Raw genomic sequence first — 17,130 nt, 5'->3', positions numbered from 1 at the left:
GGCCCCTTTTGCCTCTCTGTTCCTCAACCCGCTTAGAAGTCTTCTAGGACTGAAATGCCAGCTTAAACCCATTGGTCCTGATAGCTCAGCCCAAGCTGCCCAGGCTGAACCAGGGTAGAGGGGTCTGGCCTGGTGTTTGTCTATGGCTAGAATTTGGGGATTGGGCCAGTACCCTGGGTACATACAGAGCCCCTTGCAAGACCCTATTTATTAACATGCTGTTTGGTCCACTGCCCCACTCCCATCAGTATACACTCAACTTCCCTTTAGTTTACCACCCCCTACTGTCTCCAGACATGCAAAGGAGTCTCTTCTTTGAGGAGTAGGGAAGTCACAGCATGCAGTGGGAACATTAAACAATGAAAAAACAAACAAACAAACAAAAAAGACTGGTCCCCAGGCCTTGAAAAGAGGCTTGGTAGCTAAATGCCTTCCCCCAAATCCAGCAAAATCAGTACCAGGGGGATGGTGACTGTGTCCCCCAAAACTTACACATTGGTCTCAGGCTCTAGAAGGAAGTGAGAAGACTGGTACCTAACCATGCTTTGGGGGGGGGGGCTGAATTGAAGGAGAGGCCAAAAGGTGGGGATTCTCTCTCAACTCTTCAGAACTAGGAGACCACTTAGGTCACCTGTCACCCCAACAGGGACTGAAGGAGTGGGTGGGGTGAGGAGAGGGAGGCAGGGGATAAACCTGCCTAAGCTGGAAGATGGAGGAGGTCAGTTGTAACTAAGGGAGTGTGTGTAGGATTTTGTGTGTGTGTGTGTGTGTGTGTGTGTGTGTGTGTGTGTGTGTATGTGTCCACACTAACCCTACTACCCATGTGGGTACAATCACTGATTGGATAGGGGGCTCCCAGCAGAACTCTCTTTGCATATTCAACCCCCTAGGGCACAGAGAGGGGGGGTGTTGACTTGGGCACTTGTTTCTGTTTCCCAACGGGGAGCATGGCCTTGGCTCCTACCAGTATCCTGGGGTGAGCCCTGAAATTCTGAGGCCTGGGTACAAGTAAGGACAATCTGGACTTGGCTGGGGAGGGAGGCTGCCCTGTTGGTTCAAGGCCTGGCCTCCGTATTACTTCTTCTCTTTCTTGCCCGACTTCTTCTTGTTGCCGTTACCGCCCCCTGGAGCCTTGCCATCTCGTTTGCCAGCCGCATTGGTCAGTGTGGCATTGCTGCCAGGGATGTACACATTCTGGCGGTAGTCGGGCACATGCTGCAAGGTGAACTGGGGTCCGTATCGAGCACTCAAGCCCATGGTGCCAGCACCCCCTCCCAGAGTAGAGCTGCCATCAGCGGCTTCTGCAGAGACAGGAAGAGCAGATGATCAGAGGGGGTCAGTGACTGCATTATATTGTAGTTGGTAAATGCCTCTAAAGCATCCTGGAACTCGACCTCTGTGTATACCCGTGGTCACCAAGGCAAGGAGCTAGGGGAAAAGTCAAGAGTGGCAAAACACAGGAGTCCTAGCTCTCTTTCTTCTGTGATCCTCAATGAGTTTACCTAGCCTCCCTATGCCCTCCATCTATTTTCTTTTTGTTGGTTTTTGTGTTTGTGTTTCTCTATGTCATCTTGGCTGTCCTACACTCACTTTGTAGACAAGGCTGGCCTCAAACTCACAGAGATCCACCTGCCTCTGCCTCTCGAGTGCTGGGATTACAGGTGCGTGTGCCATCACGCCTGGCTTGCCATCCTTCTATTTTCATAATATGAAGGTGGTAGAGAGTATCCACTTTGGGTGAGAATTAAAAGATGCTTCTAGGCTGGGTAGGCATGGTGGTGCACGCCTTTAATCCCAGCTCTCGGGAGGCAGAGGCAGGCAGATCACCGTGAGTTCGGGGCCAGCCTGGTCTATAAAGTGAGTCCAGGACAGCCAAGGCTACACAGAGAAAGCCTGTCTCGAAAAAACAAAAACAAAAGCAAAACAAAAGATGCTTCTTAAGTGCCTGGGACAGTGCTTCGTGTGTGGTGAGTGCTCAGAACATGCTAGCTAGCATTCCTCTAAGGCGTCAAATACTTTCCCCAGCTTCCCCACTAGACTACGATTTGTGCATTATCCTCTGCCATTAATATGTATGCAGGGGTGTTCTTCTATTTGTGAGTGTACATATGTCTCTCTGTGTGGCGCTGGGAATTGAACTCACGTCCTTGCACATGCTAGGCAAATACTCCCCCAGCACAGCTACATACCCAGGTAAGCCCTTGGTTTTTTTCGTTTTGTGGTTTTGTTCTTCTTGGATTTTGGTGTTGTTGTTTGGGCATTTTGTTTGTTTTCCTGTGTAGCCCTGGCTGTCCTGGAACTTATACTGTAGAGCAGGCTGGCCTGGAACTCAGAGATCTGCCCTGCCTCTGCTGGGATTAAAGGTATGGGCAGTTTTTGTTGTTTAAACCAGTCTCACTACTATGTAAGCACAGGGCTGGTCTGAAACTATTTAGACCAGACCTACCTAAGAGATTAAAGGTGTGTGCCACCAATCCTGTCCCAGCCCTTGGTTTTGTGAGACAAAGCCTCACCCAGGCTGGTCTTGAGTTCACTCAGTCTTGGCCTGCTTCTGCTGCCTGCGTGCTGAGACTGCAGATATGTGTAAACATGCTAAGCCCAACAGAGGCATTCCTTTCTTTTTCTGCCCTCCAGCCCCTAACCCCCAGTGCTGAGGAGCCAACCTTGCGGCTTACGCACACCAGCAGTTGGTCCAGCACTGGGCTGCTTTCTCAGCCCTTGTTTCTGTTTGTTTGTTTTTTGTTTTTTTGAGACAAGGCTAGGTAACTCAAGCTAGCCTTGAACTTGAAATCCTTTAGCCTCCCTCTCCTGAAGGCTGAAATTACAAACATTGGCCACACCAGGCTTGGCTGCAACCACTTCTTGACAGTACTGGACTGCGCCCCCTGTGGCAAGCACATGTATGGTCACTTAAACCTCAACAGGCACTCAGTCAGGCATGTGGCTCTGTCTTTGTTTTATGGAACAGGGAGCCGCCGGTCAGGCACAGTGGTGCATGCCTTGAATCCCAGCACTCTGAGAGGCAGAGGCAGGCGGATCTCTTTGAGTTCAGAGGCCAGCCTGGTCTGCACAGCCAAGGCTACACAGAGAAACCCTGTTTCAAAAAAGCAAGAAACAATCAAACAAACACAATAGGGAGTCAAGGCTGAGAGAAGAAGTACCAGACACTGTGTGTTGCACTAAAACTCCATCCCAAGTGTATCTAAGACATGGGAATAGACGCCACCCATCTCCAACTTGGACCTTATCCCTGCTCTGGGGGCAAAGAAATGGGCAAGAGAGGGTTGCCCTGAACTCTAGGAGATGATGGTCCTGGGAACAGATATCTTAGGTGCAGCACAGGTATGGGGCTCAGAGCCTGAGGCAGGTGACTCAATGCCACTTATGCCAACTTCCCACTAGACAGAGGAAGACTCTAGTGAGAGGCACATGCACTTAAAGTGCAGGATCCTCATCTGCCCGGGAATGAGATCTCCGGAATGAGATCTCCAGACGACCAGAGTCGAGCTAGCAGCTGAAGGCCAGAAATAACCCACCATGGGGGTTCTGTGAGGATTAAATGAGACAGACCGCTCAGTGCCTGGCCCTCGCCAAGTGCTTCATAAATGCTAGGTGCCCCTGCCCCCTCGTCCTTGTCCTCATCATTCTCATCATCCAGTGTGATATCCGGTCTCTGAATGGAGCTGGTGGTGGGGAGGGTGATGGGCATTTGAGTCGCAGATACCCAGCTGGAGACTCTGAAACCCTCTAGGACACAGAGAGAATGAAAGCTCCAGGAAGGCGCTGCCCAGCCTGGCCAAGGGAGAGTTTACTCTTAGCCTCTACCTCCACCCTAGACCTTGGAGCTTGTGGAGAAGGAGGCTAAAGCTGGAGAGGCTGAGTAATTCTGGGACATCAACCAGGGGTTGAGAAATAGAGACAGGAAATAGTTCCAGTCGGGGTAAGAGGGAAAAGCAAGAGAAAGGAAGAGCAAGAGTGGAGATGTGCCAGGGTCTCTCCATCTTCACACTCCGGGAGGCTGCTTTTCACAACCCTCTATTTTCAGTCCCCAAAGTCCTGGGGCTGAAGGCCTTCTGGGAGCTGGACTGCTAGGAGGGGGGAGCTGCCCACCCCTGCCACCACCACTACCCTCCCCCCTCAGCCCTTTCATTTGTTGACATTTCCCTAATTAACTCCAGGAGGTAGCAGTCCTCCTCCAAGGCCCACCCCTCCGCTCAAGCTGACAGCCTCAGCCGGAGAATGGGGGAAGGGCTCAGATCCAGTTTCAAAGAGCCAGGATTCCAAAGAGATTTAGGGAAAAGGGGGGTGGGGGGGGGCTTGAGAAGACAGGTGTGTGTGTGTGTGTGTGTGTGTGTGTGTGTGTGTGTGTGTGTGTGTGTGTGTCTTTGTAGCTGCTTCCGTTCCCAAGCACTCAGGAAGGAAGGAATGTGGAATGGAGAAGTGAGCAGAAAGGCAGGAAGTGCTTCACGGAGGGACGAGAAGGCAGGCCCACCCACACTCTACAGGCATCCAAGATCTCTGAGACCAGCTCGCTCGATCGGAATGGCCACTTTGTGGGAATCTGAAATTGAGATGGCTCAGGAGGGAGAGAAGACGCGGAATGCCACTCTGGGGTCCTGCCCTGTCAGCTTTGCCTTGATCTTGTCTCAGCGCCTGCACAACTCAGCTTCCCCATCTTGGTGGGGGGAGGGGGGAGGGGGGAGGGGGAGGGGGAGAGGCTGGATTGCCAACTTATATCCTAGCCTCCAAGACGGTGGCCTAGGCAAGGACCAGGGTTTTCTCTTAGTCATAGAAGACTTAGAAATACAAAGAGACAGGATCTTTTCCAGCTGGAGGAAGGGCGCTGGCCTCGCTCCAGCTCCAAACTCATCACCACCCTCCCCTGGTCCCCTTAATATTGCCAGACAAAGACCCCACAATAGCAATAGCCAGGGATAGCCAAGGGAGCAAAGCCCAAAACTGGCATACTTGCAAGCCACAGCCTCCTTTTGGGTGCACCTCCCCCAAGTGTTTATTTAAGAGCTCTCTCAAGGGTCCCTCCCTTCTCCCCTCACTAGGCTGCCTGGGCCGGGCTCCAGGAGCCTTTAAAGCTCTGTGGCTGGGAAGTAGGTGCGAAAGTGAGAGCAGGGCCTGACCCTGCCACCTCCACCCTGGACTCTATTCCCCCAGAGCCCTGGGCTCAGCCTTGGGTCAGGTCCTGTGTGGGCTGGAGGGGTGGAGCCGTGACAGGGGAGCCTGCATGCGGCCATGGCACTACTCCAGGGAGACCTTCTGGGAAGATTTTGGGCCATAAATACTGTTTCCATGTCTGTTTTTAGCATCTGGATTTGGACTGAAAAGACTGCTTTTTGGCCTTAGGGCTCAAGGCCACAACAGCTAAAGAGACCTGTTTACTTCTCTCAAGAGCTGGCCCTGGCATCTCCCCAGGCCCAGTGTCTGCAGCTGGCCTCTCAAGGGCCTCAGCCCTGTCCTGAGAGGTTGAAAGCCCCTATCATCTGTTCCCTTCCTCTGCCCTTTGGTCAGCCATAGGCCAGGGCTCCTTCACCATCACAGACATCAAGGCTAAGATTGCTTTATTATAACAACTACAAATACATGGATTTCATCTACCTCTGAATTTTGGATAGAAGATGAGAATTTAAAAAAAAATATATGATGCCTCATGCAAATGGTTTAAGAAGGAGTTATACTAAAAGTGTATATAGTGGGACAGAAGTGGCACATGCCTTTACTCCCATCACTCAGGAGGCAGAGGCAGGTAAGTCTCTTGAGTTTGAGGCCAGCCTGGGTCTACAGAGTGAGTTCCAGGACAGCCAGGGCCACACAGAGAAACCCTGTCTCGAAAACAAACAAACAAAATGCAAATCTTCATCTGAAATTTACATTTAACTGTGAACCCTCGATTTTATCTGGCAACTCTAACCAGAGAGATTAACTCAGGGGGCACTGGGAGGAACTCAGCCTCTAGGTCCAGTCAGCTAAGAGGGAAGCGGGCTAGATCTACAGGCCAAAAGGTGGCTGTGGAAGAAGCGCATGGCCCTGCGAGCAAAGCTGAGTTAGAACCGCAGCTGTGCTGGCTAATGGGAGGGTCCCCGTCAGTGGCATTTCACATCCCTCCTCCCCCAAGCATAGATGATCAGAGAGGATTAGTCACAACAAAGCCCTAAAGGTTTAGTTAGCATACATCTTGATGATAAGGATGCTTCTCCTGGCTTTCAACCCACCAGTGCCCATTCCCCACCCCACCCCCCACCCCCAGCATCCCCCCCATCTCTCCCCCCATCTCTCCCCCCCCTCCTTCCCAGCATTAATCTTCTGCAAGCTTCCCACTGACTCTGCTTTCCTGGGCCAGATGCTAGTCCATATCAACAGGTGTTAGTTTCTTTTTCTTATAATTTATTCCACTTTAATTTGATTGCTTGGATTAGAATAGCAAGTAATGGGTCTCCCTGTGGCTCCTTCATATGTGTAATAGCAGTTAGATTCTGATGCTGGGATGTGCCCGTACCATGCATGAAGCCCTGGGATGGTGGGCAGAGCGTTGATCCCCAGCATCTTTTAAACCAGGAATAGTATTACACAGTTATAATTTCAGCATTCAGGAGATAGAGGCAGGGGGATCAGAGGTTCAAGGTCATCCTCAAATGCATATGAAGGTGAAACCAGACTATCTACATAAGCCCCTGTCTCAAAAGAAAGAAAAAATGCTTCCGTTTTCTCATTTTATCCCTACAGATCAATAAAGATAATGATTAATCAATTATAGCACTGTTGCTATAATCACTCTCTGCCAAGCCTATGCTAAGAACCTTTATATCTGACCCTCAAACAGTACAATGAAATGTATAAATATTTCACAGGTGAAAGTGAGGCCCAGAGGGGCCTAATAGTTTACCTAATGCCTCATCCCTAAGTGGGAACAGCAGGATTTGAACCCAGATTGGCCTGCTTCCAAGGCCTGTGTTCTTAAGTGCTAGTGAACTGATTCTGGTTGGCCCGAAAAGCACACTGGGACTCTTCATGTACAGCCACTGGCTGAATTGATGCTTAGCCCTGTGGGAAAACTACAGTCCTGGCCTGGAGGCCAGGGGAGCAGAAAAGAATGGCTTTGTTATAATCTTTTGGGAACATCCACACCCAGTACCACACTCTGTGCCTCTCCTTCAGTCCTCACTATATAACCTGGTTATTTTCCTGGCTGAGGAAGCTGAAGTTTAAACAACAAACTGCTCCATGTCACAAGGTCAGTATGTGACAGAGCTATGATGCGACCTGTTCTGGCCCTTTCTGGAGTCGGATTTGTTTGGTGTTGAGACAGGGTCTTGCTTTATAACCCAGACTGATCTCAGACTCAATGGAAATCCTCCCGCCTTGGCCTATGGAATGCTGGGATTACAGATGCGTCTTGCCTCCATACTCAGCTCATGGCTAGACCACTTGCTCACTTTGCTCAGGGCATTTTAGGGTCTCTCAACCCCTTTGTTATCCTTCAACAATGAGCTGTGTCACAGATGGTCACCTGGTCATCCTGAGAAGCCACACCGACTTATACCCCACCCATAGCTATGCTGGCCACACCCCTCCCTCAGTCTCCCACCCTAATACACCCATGGGAACCACTTACCACTGGCAGAGGCCAAGATCATGGCTTGCAGCATCTCTGTATCAAACTGGTTGTTGGGCCAGGTGCCGGTTTCATCACCATTTTGCGATCTGGGGAGACAGTGACACGGTGAGTCCCACTCATCTTCCAGGGTTCCCAAATCCCCACCCTTATCTCCTCCCCATGCCTAAGCCCTGCTTCTGAGTGGAGTAGGAGTTTATATAGCCCTTCATAAGCCAGACCCCAATAAGTCCATTCCCCAGGCCAGGCAGCTTTATGCAGTCTCGGGTGCCTTAAATAAACGCCATCCCTCCATCCTTCACGATAGGGTGTGATCTACTGTCCCAGCCTGAGACACCAGGGCGTCCTCCAAGGACAGTGAAAGAAGGCAATTTGAGGGAATGTCCTATAACTAGAGGAAGGGCCAGGAACAAGAGAGAAATTATCCTGGACCTCAGGAGGTCCCCCCAAGTAACCAAACAGCAGTTCCCCAAACTCAGATCTCTGCTCAGTGTTATCCTGAGCTATGGAGTCTACAGTCACACCAAACCGTCCATCCTCCCCACTCCCAAACAGGCTACCATCAGTTTCCCAGGATCCTCCTGTTCAGCTCTCTCTTGCTGATCCCCAGAATGTGTACATAAAATGTGTCCCAGGGGATTTTAAAATTCACCAGGGCTGGGCTGGGCAGGGCGCTGTCCCATCTGCTCCTTCATTTCACTGACCCCTGTGGTGTGGGGACCCGTGTGTGTGTGTGTGTGTGTGTGTGTGTGTGTGTGTGTGTGTGTGTGTCTGTCCGTGTGTGTGTGTCCATGTGTGTGTGTGTGTGTGTGTATGTGTGTGTGCCTGCCTCCCACTGAAGCACTCAGTAGGAAGTCTGAGCACCTGGGCTTCATTGGGTCACTTTGAAGCACCATGTGCTGAAAACATGAAGTGACTCGTGATTTTTAAATATATTCAGAGTGCCAAGAAATTGCAATTGATTGTGCTCACGTGGACCTTTCCCATGGTGACAATTTCCATGTGCCTTCTTCCTTCCTCCCTGTCTCTGTTTTTTTATGTTTTGTTTTTGTGACTGTCTCACTCTGTCAGCCAGACTGGCTTACAGCTCATATAACCCATGTGAGCTTTGAACTCACAGCAGTTCTCCTGTCTCAGCTTTGTGAGTGCTGGGGTTACAGGTGTATACAACCATACCTAGCCATCATCTGGGTTTTCAAGGATCAAATGTCTCTAATTTGCAGGGGTGAGGGAAGAAACCCCACACATATCTTGCCCCACAACACATCCTGCCCCACACTGGCACAGTCTGGCACAGAGAAATTCCTCCAAAAAACAGTAGCTGGTTGGGACTGGTGGTGCATACCTGTAACACCAGCACTGGAGTATGGGGGCAGGGGCTGAGGCAGGAGGGTATTTGAGAATTTCAGATCAGTCTGAGCTACATAGAGATAAACTTGCCTCAAGCAAGTAATGTGTGTGTGTGTGTGTGTGTGTGTGTGTATAATCCTAGCAGTCTGGAGGCTGAGGGAAGAAGATTATGAGTTTAAGGCCAGCCTGGGTTATATAGAAAGACCCAGTCTCAAAAAAAATCAAGGACTGGCTTGGTGATACAGTGACTGCCTAGCATGAAAGAAGCTTGGGGTTCTATGTCTTAGCCCAGTAGAAGATAAATAAATACAGCTTTGTAAGGATGGACACTGTGATTGACATCTGTAGTCCCAGCATTGTGGAGGCCAAGGTGGGGCAATCAGCTGAGCTCCAAAGTTAGAGGCCAGCCTGGGCTACACAGAGAGAGTTTGTCTCTCAAAGGAGATAATTAAACAAAAATGAAAACAGTCATAATGAAGAAGTACAGGGATACAACTTTTACCAAGTGAATAAACAGCAATTCTGATAACAGGACAAACAGATGTCAAATGCTGGTAACAGACAAACTGCCATTAAGTGCTTCCTGATGCAGTCAGGGGGAAGTCCAAAACACCACAATGGAGTGGGCCTACCAAGACCATTGAATTATGTTAAGTTTAGCCAAAAGAATCAACAAACCCAGACTATGAGCATTTAAAAGACTATTGGTTTGGATGCTTTAAAAATATCTATTTAATAAAAATTTTTAAAAATTAAAAAAAAAAAAAAAAGGAAAAAAAGGCAAGGAAGCTGTTCTGATTAAAGCAGACGGAAGAGACAGGGCAACCAAATGCAATTCATGTTCCATGATCAAATTCTAGATTTAATTTAAAAATTAAGATTAAAATTAAAAGGACAGATTAAAAGGACATACTGCAAGCATTTGGGAAGGTTTGCTAGTGGACTGTGTATTATTATATTAATGTTAAGTTCCTCAAATATGGTTCTTTTGTGATTTTATAGGAGTTCTAAAAGGTAAACATTGTATCAAATGTTCTGATGTTGTTTCTCTGTTCTTTCACATGGGTCCCACAGGAAAGACCTGTGTGTGTGTGTGTGTGTGTGTGTGTGTGTGTGTGTGTGTGTGTGTGTGTGTGTGTGTGCGCGCGCACATGAGTGCACAGGTGAACAGTGAACCTAGGTTAATTTTTTAACAAAACATCCAATATGTGTACTTCAGCATACTATTCTTGCAACTTTGGGATCTTTGAGACATTTTTGTTTGTTTGTTTTCGAGACAGGATTTCTTTGTGTAGCCTTGGGTGTCCTGGACTCGCTTTGTAGACCAGGCTGGCCTCCAACTCACAGAGGTCCGCCTGCCTCTGCCTCCCGAGTGCTGGGATTAATGGCATGTGCCACCACGCCGGGCATTTTAGACATTTTAAGATTAAAAATCTGAGAAGTAAAAGCAAGTCACTAAGCTGGGGGTGGAGTTGGGGGGGTAGTGGTGGGGTCGCAGTGGCGGTGGCGCATGCCTTTAATCCTAACACTGGGGAAGCACAGGCAAGTGGATCTCTTGAGTTCAAGGCCAGCCTGGTCCACAGAGCAAGTTCCAGGACAGCCAGGGCTACCCAGAGAAACCTGTCTCAAAAATATAAAACAAAAACAAGTCACCTAGGAGACAGAGTGTGGAAGGCAGAACTCAAGGCTGGGGAGGGCTATGTCTTCAGGAACTTAGTGGGAGCATGCGTTGATTAGGGAACCAAAGTGAACTCTACATGTTTTGGCTTCCTCCTCCCTCAGAGTTCTAGAGAGCTCCAGAGGTGCTTAGAAGGGAAGTTGCCACGGTGAGATTTAACTGTGAAACTCACTCTTGGCCCTGGACAAGGATGGAGGGTGTGAGGGTCCCTTGAGGGGACAGGAATGCAGAGTGGTTTCATGAAAACCCAGGGACCTCAGGCTAGTGTGACTGAGCTCCTGGGTCTGATGAAAGGATGAAGGGATGGGAAAACACAGGCAGAGACAACTCAGATCAGGAGGGTGCCCTGGCAGTGGGTGGTGCTATAGAGGGAATAAAGGCGAACGCAAGGGTAATCTGTAGCCGTGAGGGATGGACTGTCAAGAAGATGCTCAAAGGCGAGAGGCCAAGCAGCTGGGCAGGCTGCCAGCTTTCTGAAGCTGGGCAAGAAATGACAGTGGGAGGAGTCTGCGCCCTGGACCCACTCGGCCCTGCGTGTTCATTATCTATTTCATACCCAGAAGCACCCTGCAGACAGGGTTCTGTTACCCATGACTTCCAGCAGATAAGGGCAGGGCTTGGAGGCCTTCTCAAAGCCACACACAGCTAGTTAGGTGGCAGAACTGCAACTCCCGCCTGGCCTGATATGACCCCCGAAGCCCCATGATGATCTCACACAGAGGCCCTTGGTTTCAACAAGGTGGCCTGGCACCCCAGCAGCAGATCCAGGGGTCTCTTCCAAACTTTGAAAACAGAAGTGAGCACGAAGGAGATGGACTGTGGTTAAGAGGCCATTTTCCAAGCACACACGTATTCTGGCTATGTGTGTGTGTGTGTGTGTGTGTGTGTGTGTGTGTGTGTGTGTGTGTGTGTGTTGGGGAAGAAGAGTGTCCTATAAGCTGCAACAAAATATTCCCTGTGGTATGCTCAGAAAAAGTAAGAAACCTGGGAAAGCCCCACCGACAATACCTGTACTTAATTGTGTTAAGATGTGAATGCAAGTGTATTTGGTTAGCAAAGCAAGAATCTATTAGCACCTTTAAAAATATACATATATATATGTACATTTATATCTATATGAGGTACATGAGGTGCATTATGTAACACTTTAATGACTTTTGAAGAGTTTTTATTGACATGGGGGAATTCATAAGGCATGTTATAAAAGAAGAAAAAATAGGCTACAATAATACTAGAAAGATGACCTCAATTTCTATTTAAAAAAAAAAAACTAGTAACATATGAACAAATTTGCCATACTTAAAAAAAAAAGCTTATTCATGCTGTTTAGTTATAGAAATAAAAATGCTTAGAAAGACACATAATGAGCATGTTAATGACTCAATGAATAAATTGCAACCAAAAGATAAAAATGTTGGGAAAGAAAAGGAATGTTTATACGAAAGAGGATCAAGAGACTTAGGATGCATTGAACCAAATGAAAAATGCATATTTAAAATTTTTTTTTCCCCAGACAGGGTTTCTTTGGAGCCCCGGCTATCCTGGAACTTGCTCTGAAGACCAAGCTGGCCTCAATCCTACAAATACTTGCCAGCCTCGGTTTCCAGAGTACTGGGATTAAAGACATTCATTACCACACCCAGTAAAAGGACAGACAGGGAAATCTCAGATGAAATTAATGTTTGGGATTTGCGATGAAATAATCTAAGGGGCACAAGGATGGGTTTCTCAGTGGCATAAGACAGGACAGCAAGTTAGGGCTGAATGGCAGGACCTAAGAGGTTGAGCATACTATTTTCATATATGTATTTTTTTTTCTACATTAAAGTGTTAGTAGTTCTTCCTAGATTATGGAGGAGTTTTCCTCTTTTTTTTTCTTTCTCTATCTATCCTGCTTGAGGAACACAATGAGCTGTGTGCGCTGTGTGTGTATGTGCTGGGAACTGAATTCTGGCCTGTGGAAGAGTGCAGCAAGCACTGTAAACCTGAGAGCCTGAGTTTTCTCTATTTTATGAGCAGGGGGAAAAGGCTGTTATTTGTTTTTTGTTTTTTGTTTTTAACTGACCAGTCTGAGACAGGGGAGGAGAGAGAGAGAGAGAGAGAGAGAGAGAGAGAGAGAGAGAGAGAGAGAGAGAGAGAGAGGAAGAAAAGGATGCTCAGGTTGTGGAAGAATATAGTGTGGCACCACAAAGAAGAACAAGGTGGCGCCAGTGACTCCAGGAACAGCTGCAGAGCAGGCCAGAGCCCAGGTTACAGCCTGAGAGAGAAACAGCTCACTGGGCTCCAGGCTTGGCACAACAGCTGCTGGAATCAGAAGGATGACCGAGAAGATGTGGGAAGGAGAGACACACAGTGAGGACTCTGGAGCGGCTTTCATTTTTTTGTCTGGGTGACCTGCTGTTGCCTGGAACTTCACCCTGGGTTACTGAAGACTTCAACACTGGCCGTGCTCTAGGCCTGAAGTGCCAGCCGGCTGGGCTGTCAGACATTGGGCCAGATAGTGGGCAAAGAAGCAGTGGTGGGTTGCAACCAGGTACCACCACCGAGGGAGTACCAGAAATTGCCTTTCTTCATCCTCTCTCTCCAGTTTGCTTATCAAAACGGCAGCCAAGAGAAAACTCTCTGCCCTTCTCTTCATCTCGAGAAGCCTCACCACAGGGCCTTTGATAGGTTCTTCCCCCATCTGGAATGTTCTTCCTTGTCTTCTGATTTCACCCAGCTTGTTGCCTTCTCTTATCTTCTGCTCTTTGACTAGGCCTGATCCCCACGAATGCCGCTCTTCACAACACCCAAGACACTGCCAACTCCTTGAGATTGGGGACTGCTTCTATCTATCCCATGATGCATGGACGGCAGAAGGTCCTCACCGATGGCTAAGTGAATGAAGGAGAGAAGCTGGCACCTTGGGATCACACCCTGGTGCGTTCTTGCTTCATCTTGGTCACTTGGGGCTGAGTCAACCACAGCAAGCGAGCTATGGAAAGGAGCCTTTTTCATCTCCCCAAGAGGGCTCTGAGATGGACTCCAAGCCACCAAAGCCCCTCACCAATGAGAAGGGGCCTGCAGCATGGGAAAGATGCTCCAGAGGGGTACATGAGAAACAACTGTTGGGGCTTCCAAGACTCACAACAATTGTTGCTTCAGGGCCAGGGTCTTGGCTGGCCAGGGGAGAAGGAACACAGTTGCCCAGATGTCTCAAAGCTGCTGCGACTCAAACGTCACCTTCCTGGAAACATTCCCTATTGCACTCGCCCTCTTCTTCATAGAACTATGATTTCTAACTAGTTTTGTTTTGTTGCTCTTTTTGCTTGTTTGTTGTTCTTGTTTTTAGTGTGATTTGTTGTCTTTTTTCCCCTTCTGCTGGCCTGAAAACTTCAGAGTTTGGGGTGATGTCTGCTTGTTCATCCTTACAAACATGCTATTAGCACAGTGCCTGGCTCACAGAAGATACTCATTTAAAAAAAATAAAAAAACAATGAATGAGTACAAGAACAACCTACAGAAGGCTGGCAAGGCCAGAGAGGAAAAAAGAAACAGCTGGGGTCAAATCAGGGACAACATCAGCCCCAGCCTTTTCTGGCTGCCTTTTAGGGGCCCTCTAGGAAGTGCTTTGCATTCCTGATGCTGTAGAAAAGCCTGCTCATGCCTAGGCGCTGGAATTTGCCTGTTCTCAAGGCTTCTGGATTCTTGTAGCTAGGGGCTTGGCTGGTGAGGAGAAAGCAGAATAGAAGCTCAAAACTCACCATCTTAGCATCTTGGGCAAACATAGAAAGGGAGCAAGCCCAAGCCTTGCTCCCCCACCCCCACCCCTGTGGTCTGACAGACTCTTCCTAAATCCTAGCTTCTGCCTAGCAGGCTGGCCCAGATCCCATCCCACGCCCCTCAGACCAACTGAAGGTCTTTCTGTTGAAGTCCATCCGCCCCCCTCTACCCCCATAGGGGGTTCCTGTCTCAGCAGGAATTTATCCTCGATTGAAATGAACAGCTGGGGCAGTCAGGATGGGAGGGTGAGAGAGCAGCAATCAAAGGCTCCAAGTGTGAGGGGCAGGAGGAGGCGGCTCCTGGGTGCTGGCTTGCCTACAAGTGCCAAGAAATGAGAGACTGGGATAGTGTGTGGGGGGGGGGGGAGGGAGGGAGAGAGAGAAAGAGAGGGAGAGAGGAAGGAGAGAGAGAGAGAGAAGGAGGAAGAAGAGGAGGAGGAGGAGGGACAGAAAACCACAGTGACACAGGAAATGACTGGACTGGGAGACAAAAGAGGACAAGGGACAGAGAGAGAGAAAGGAAGAACAATCTGGCACTAGGAAAAATCAAATTTCTTCATTCTTTCCACTTTTCTTGAGCATCATGCCATGGCAGGGACAGGACAGGGCAGGTGCAGACCTGGGAAAGGTGACACAGGGGTAAGGGATGAAGAAAGGAAAAAGAGACTACAAATAAAACAGACTTTGGGGAGGATGCAGAGATGAGAAAGGGGGGGAGGGGGGCTCAGGCAGGAGAAAGAGAAGGCAGAGACGGAATCCAGCAGGTAGACAGAGCAGGACACGTGTGGGGTCAGAAGGCAGCTTGGAGAAGCAGAGAGAGGGAGACCTGCCTCGGTTCTCCTTAGGGCAACTTTCTATTTCTCATGTTGCCATGAGAACGTATCATTTTATAAGCAGTGCCGTCTCCAGCTATGCGGTTTCTCTCTCTCTCTCTCTCTCTCTATCTCTCTATATCTCTCTCTCTCTCTCGCCCTCTCTCTCTCTCCTCTCTCTCTTTCTCTCTGTCTCTCTCTCTGTCTCTCTCTCTCTCTCTCTCTCTCTCTCTCTCTCTCTCTCTCTCTCTCTCTCTCTCCTCCATTTTTCTCCATGGTTCGGGGGAAGGTTCTGACTGGATACAGCAGGCTTTTCTCCTGCCCCACTTCCTCTACTCAAGTCTCAGCTAGAGCCCAGCTCCAGAAATGTAAACAACGGATAAGTACAAAAGCCCTCCTCACCCCACCGCCGCCCCTGTCTATCCTTGGGTCCCACAGAGACAGGAAATTTCAGGAGATAGGAAAATGCGCGTGTGGCTGTAAGAAGGAAGACGATGAGTGGGTGAATCTTGCTTCCAATATAGGCGAAGTAGGCAGCTCTTCTTCTTCTTGGGACCAATATAACAGCCCCCAGGAGACAAAAGCCTCCTTGAAACCATGAAATGAGGGAAAAAGCCATTTGTAGAAAATGCCGAGCCCTCCCCTCATCTACGTCATCACCGAGAAAATGCCGCAGAGAAGAGGGTGGGCTGGGGAATCAGTCACCTACCCGCTTGTGCCGGGTCTCTGGGCTTGAGAGAAACGCCAGTCGGTGTTGGGCGGGGCTTGCTGTGGAGAAAACAGAGGGAAAGTGGCTGAGTAACCAACAGCAGTGAGATGTTAAAGAGCCCCTGGGAATGGGGAGGGGAGTGGGAAAGGAAGGCAGAGGGGGATGGTATACGCGTCTCCAAAGGTGGGGGTGGGGAGAACCATCCCAGAGACTAATAAAATACTTCATCTGATCACAGTGAACACAAGCCCAGATTCCTTTTTCTTTTTTCCTGTCCCAAGCTCAGAACCTCCGAGCCAAAATTCAAGGACCCAAAGTGTCTTCTGCGGAACTGAGAAAGGGTGCAGGAAAGTGAGCTGTCAAAGAGGCTTTTAGATAAAACCCCACCAGCCCCAGAATAGAACCGCTCAGCTCCTTGGCTGGGAACAAAGCAGGCTGCAGAAAGATGGCTGCTGCTCTGGGTAACCCTTTTCATGCCAAGTCGTACAGTGACACATTCAGAGGGATACCTCCTCCAGGCCCTCGCTCTCAGAGACCTCTTCCCACAGCTAAATACATTATTAATTTAGGAGTCATGCCAGCCTGGGCCTTTATAGGGCATCCAAGGCCCGGGATGCCTCTCACCCCCAGAACTTCATGCCACACAATGGCCTGTGACTAAGGAGTGAGAACAAGGCGGGCTCTGTGCAAAGCAGAGAAAATGGCTGGGTGGGATAGAGTCCAGAGGGACCACAGTCTCCAGTCTCCAAGCAGAGTCAACAGAGTCTCCAGCTGTAGCCCTCTCCCACCCAACTCAATGTGCAGGGCTTTGCCAGCCATTACTTAATTTCTAAGCCCTGCAGGTCCTTCCAGGAGATGTGGTATCCTGGCCACACGTTCTCCTACCACCGTCATGACTTCACCAGTTTCTGGGATGTGCTGGTAATTAATTCTCACACAGGCTCCCAGGAGATGCAAGTGTGAGCATCTCAGATTACACTGGGGAGAAGGGAGACCCAGGACTTTCCAGTGACTCACACTGAGGTTCATAAGTGACAGAGATGGGAGTGGGACCCAGAAACCTAAGATTGCTGGTGCATCAGGTGCCATGAGCAGCATTCGGAGGCTGCCATGGAGAAAGGTGCAGACCCTTAGCCACTGTACCCTTTGCTGCCACAGAGAAAGGTCCAGACCCTTAGCCACTGTACCTTTTGCTG

The 17,130-nt window shown here is 49.2% G+C and overlaps 1 protein-coding gene across 1 annotated transcript in view; it reads right to left on the bottom strand.

The window, feature by feature from the left end:
- Positions 1-552: 552 nt before the first annotated feature.
- Positions 553-17,130, bottom strand: part of LOC127204129 (protocadherin gamma-A12-like) — a 76,266-nt gene continuing 59,688 nt past the window's right edge. Inside the window, 3 exon segments of the mRNA XM_051163036.1 lie at positions 553-1,301; positions 7,625-7,713; positions 15,935-15,993. Of these exon segments, the coding sequence (XP_051018993.1) occupies positions 1,075-1,301; positions 7,625-7,713; positions 15,935-15,993 (375 nt within the window). The 3' untranslated portion in view covers positions 553-1,074.

Source organism: Acomys russatus, chromosome 20, assembly GCF_903995435.1.
Source record: "Acomys russatus chromosome 20, mAcoRus1.1, whole genome shotgun sequence".
In the NCBI taxonomy this organism is placed as follows: Eukaryota; Metazoa; Chordata; class Mammalia; order Rodentia; family Muridae; genus Acomys; species Acomys russatus.
The sequence above is the reverse complement of the archived record's forward strand: the minus strand, read 5'-3'. Positions and strand labels throughout refer to the sequence as shown.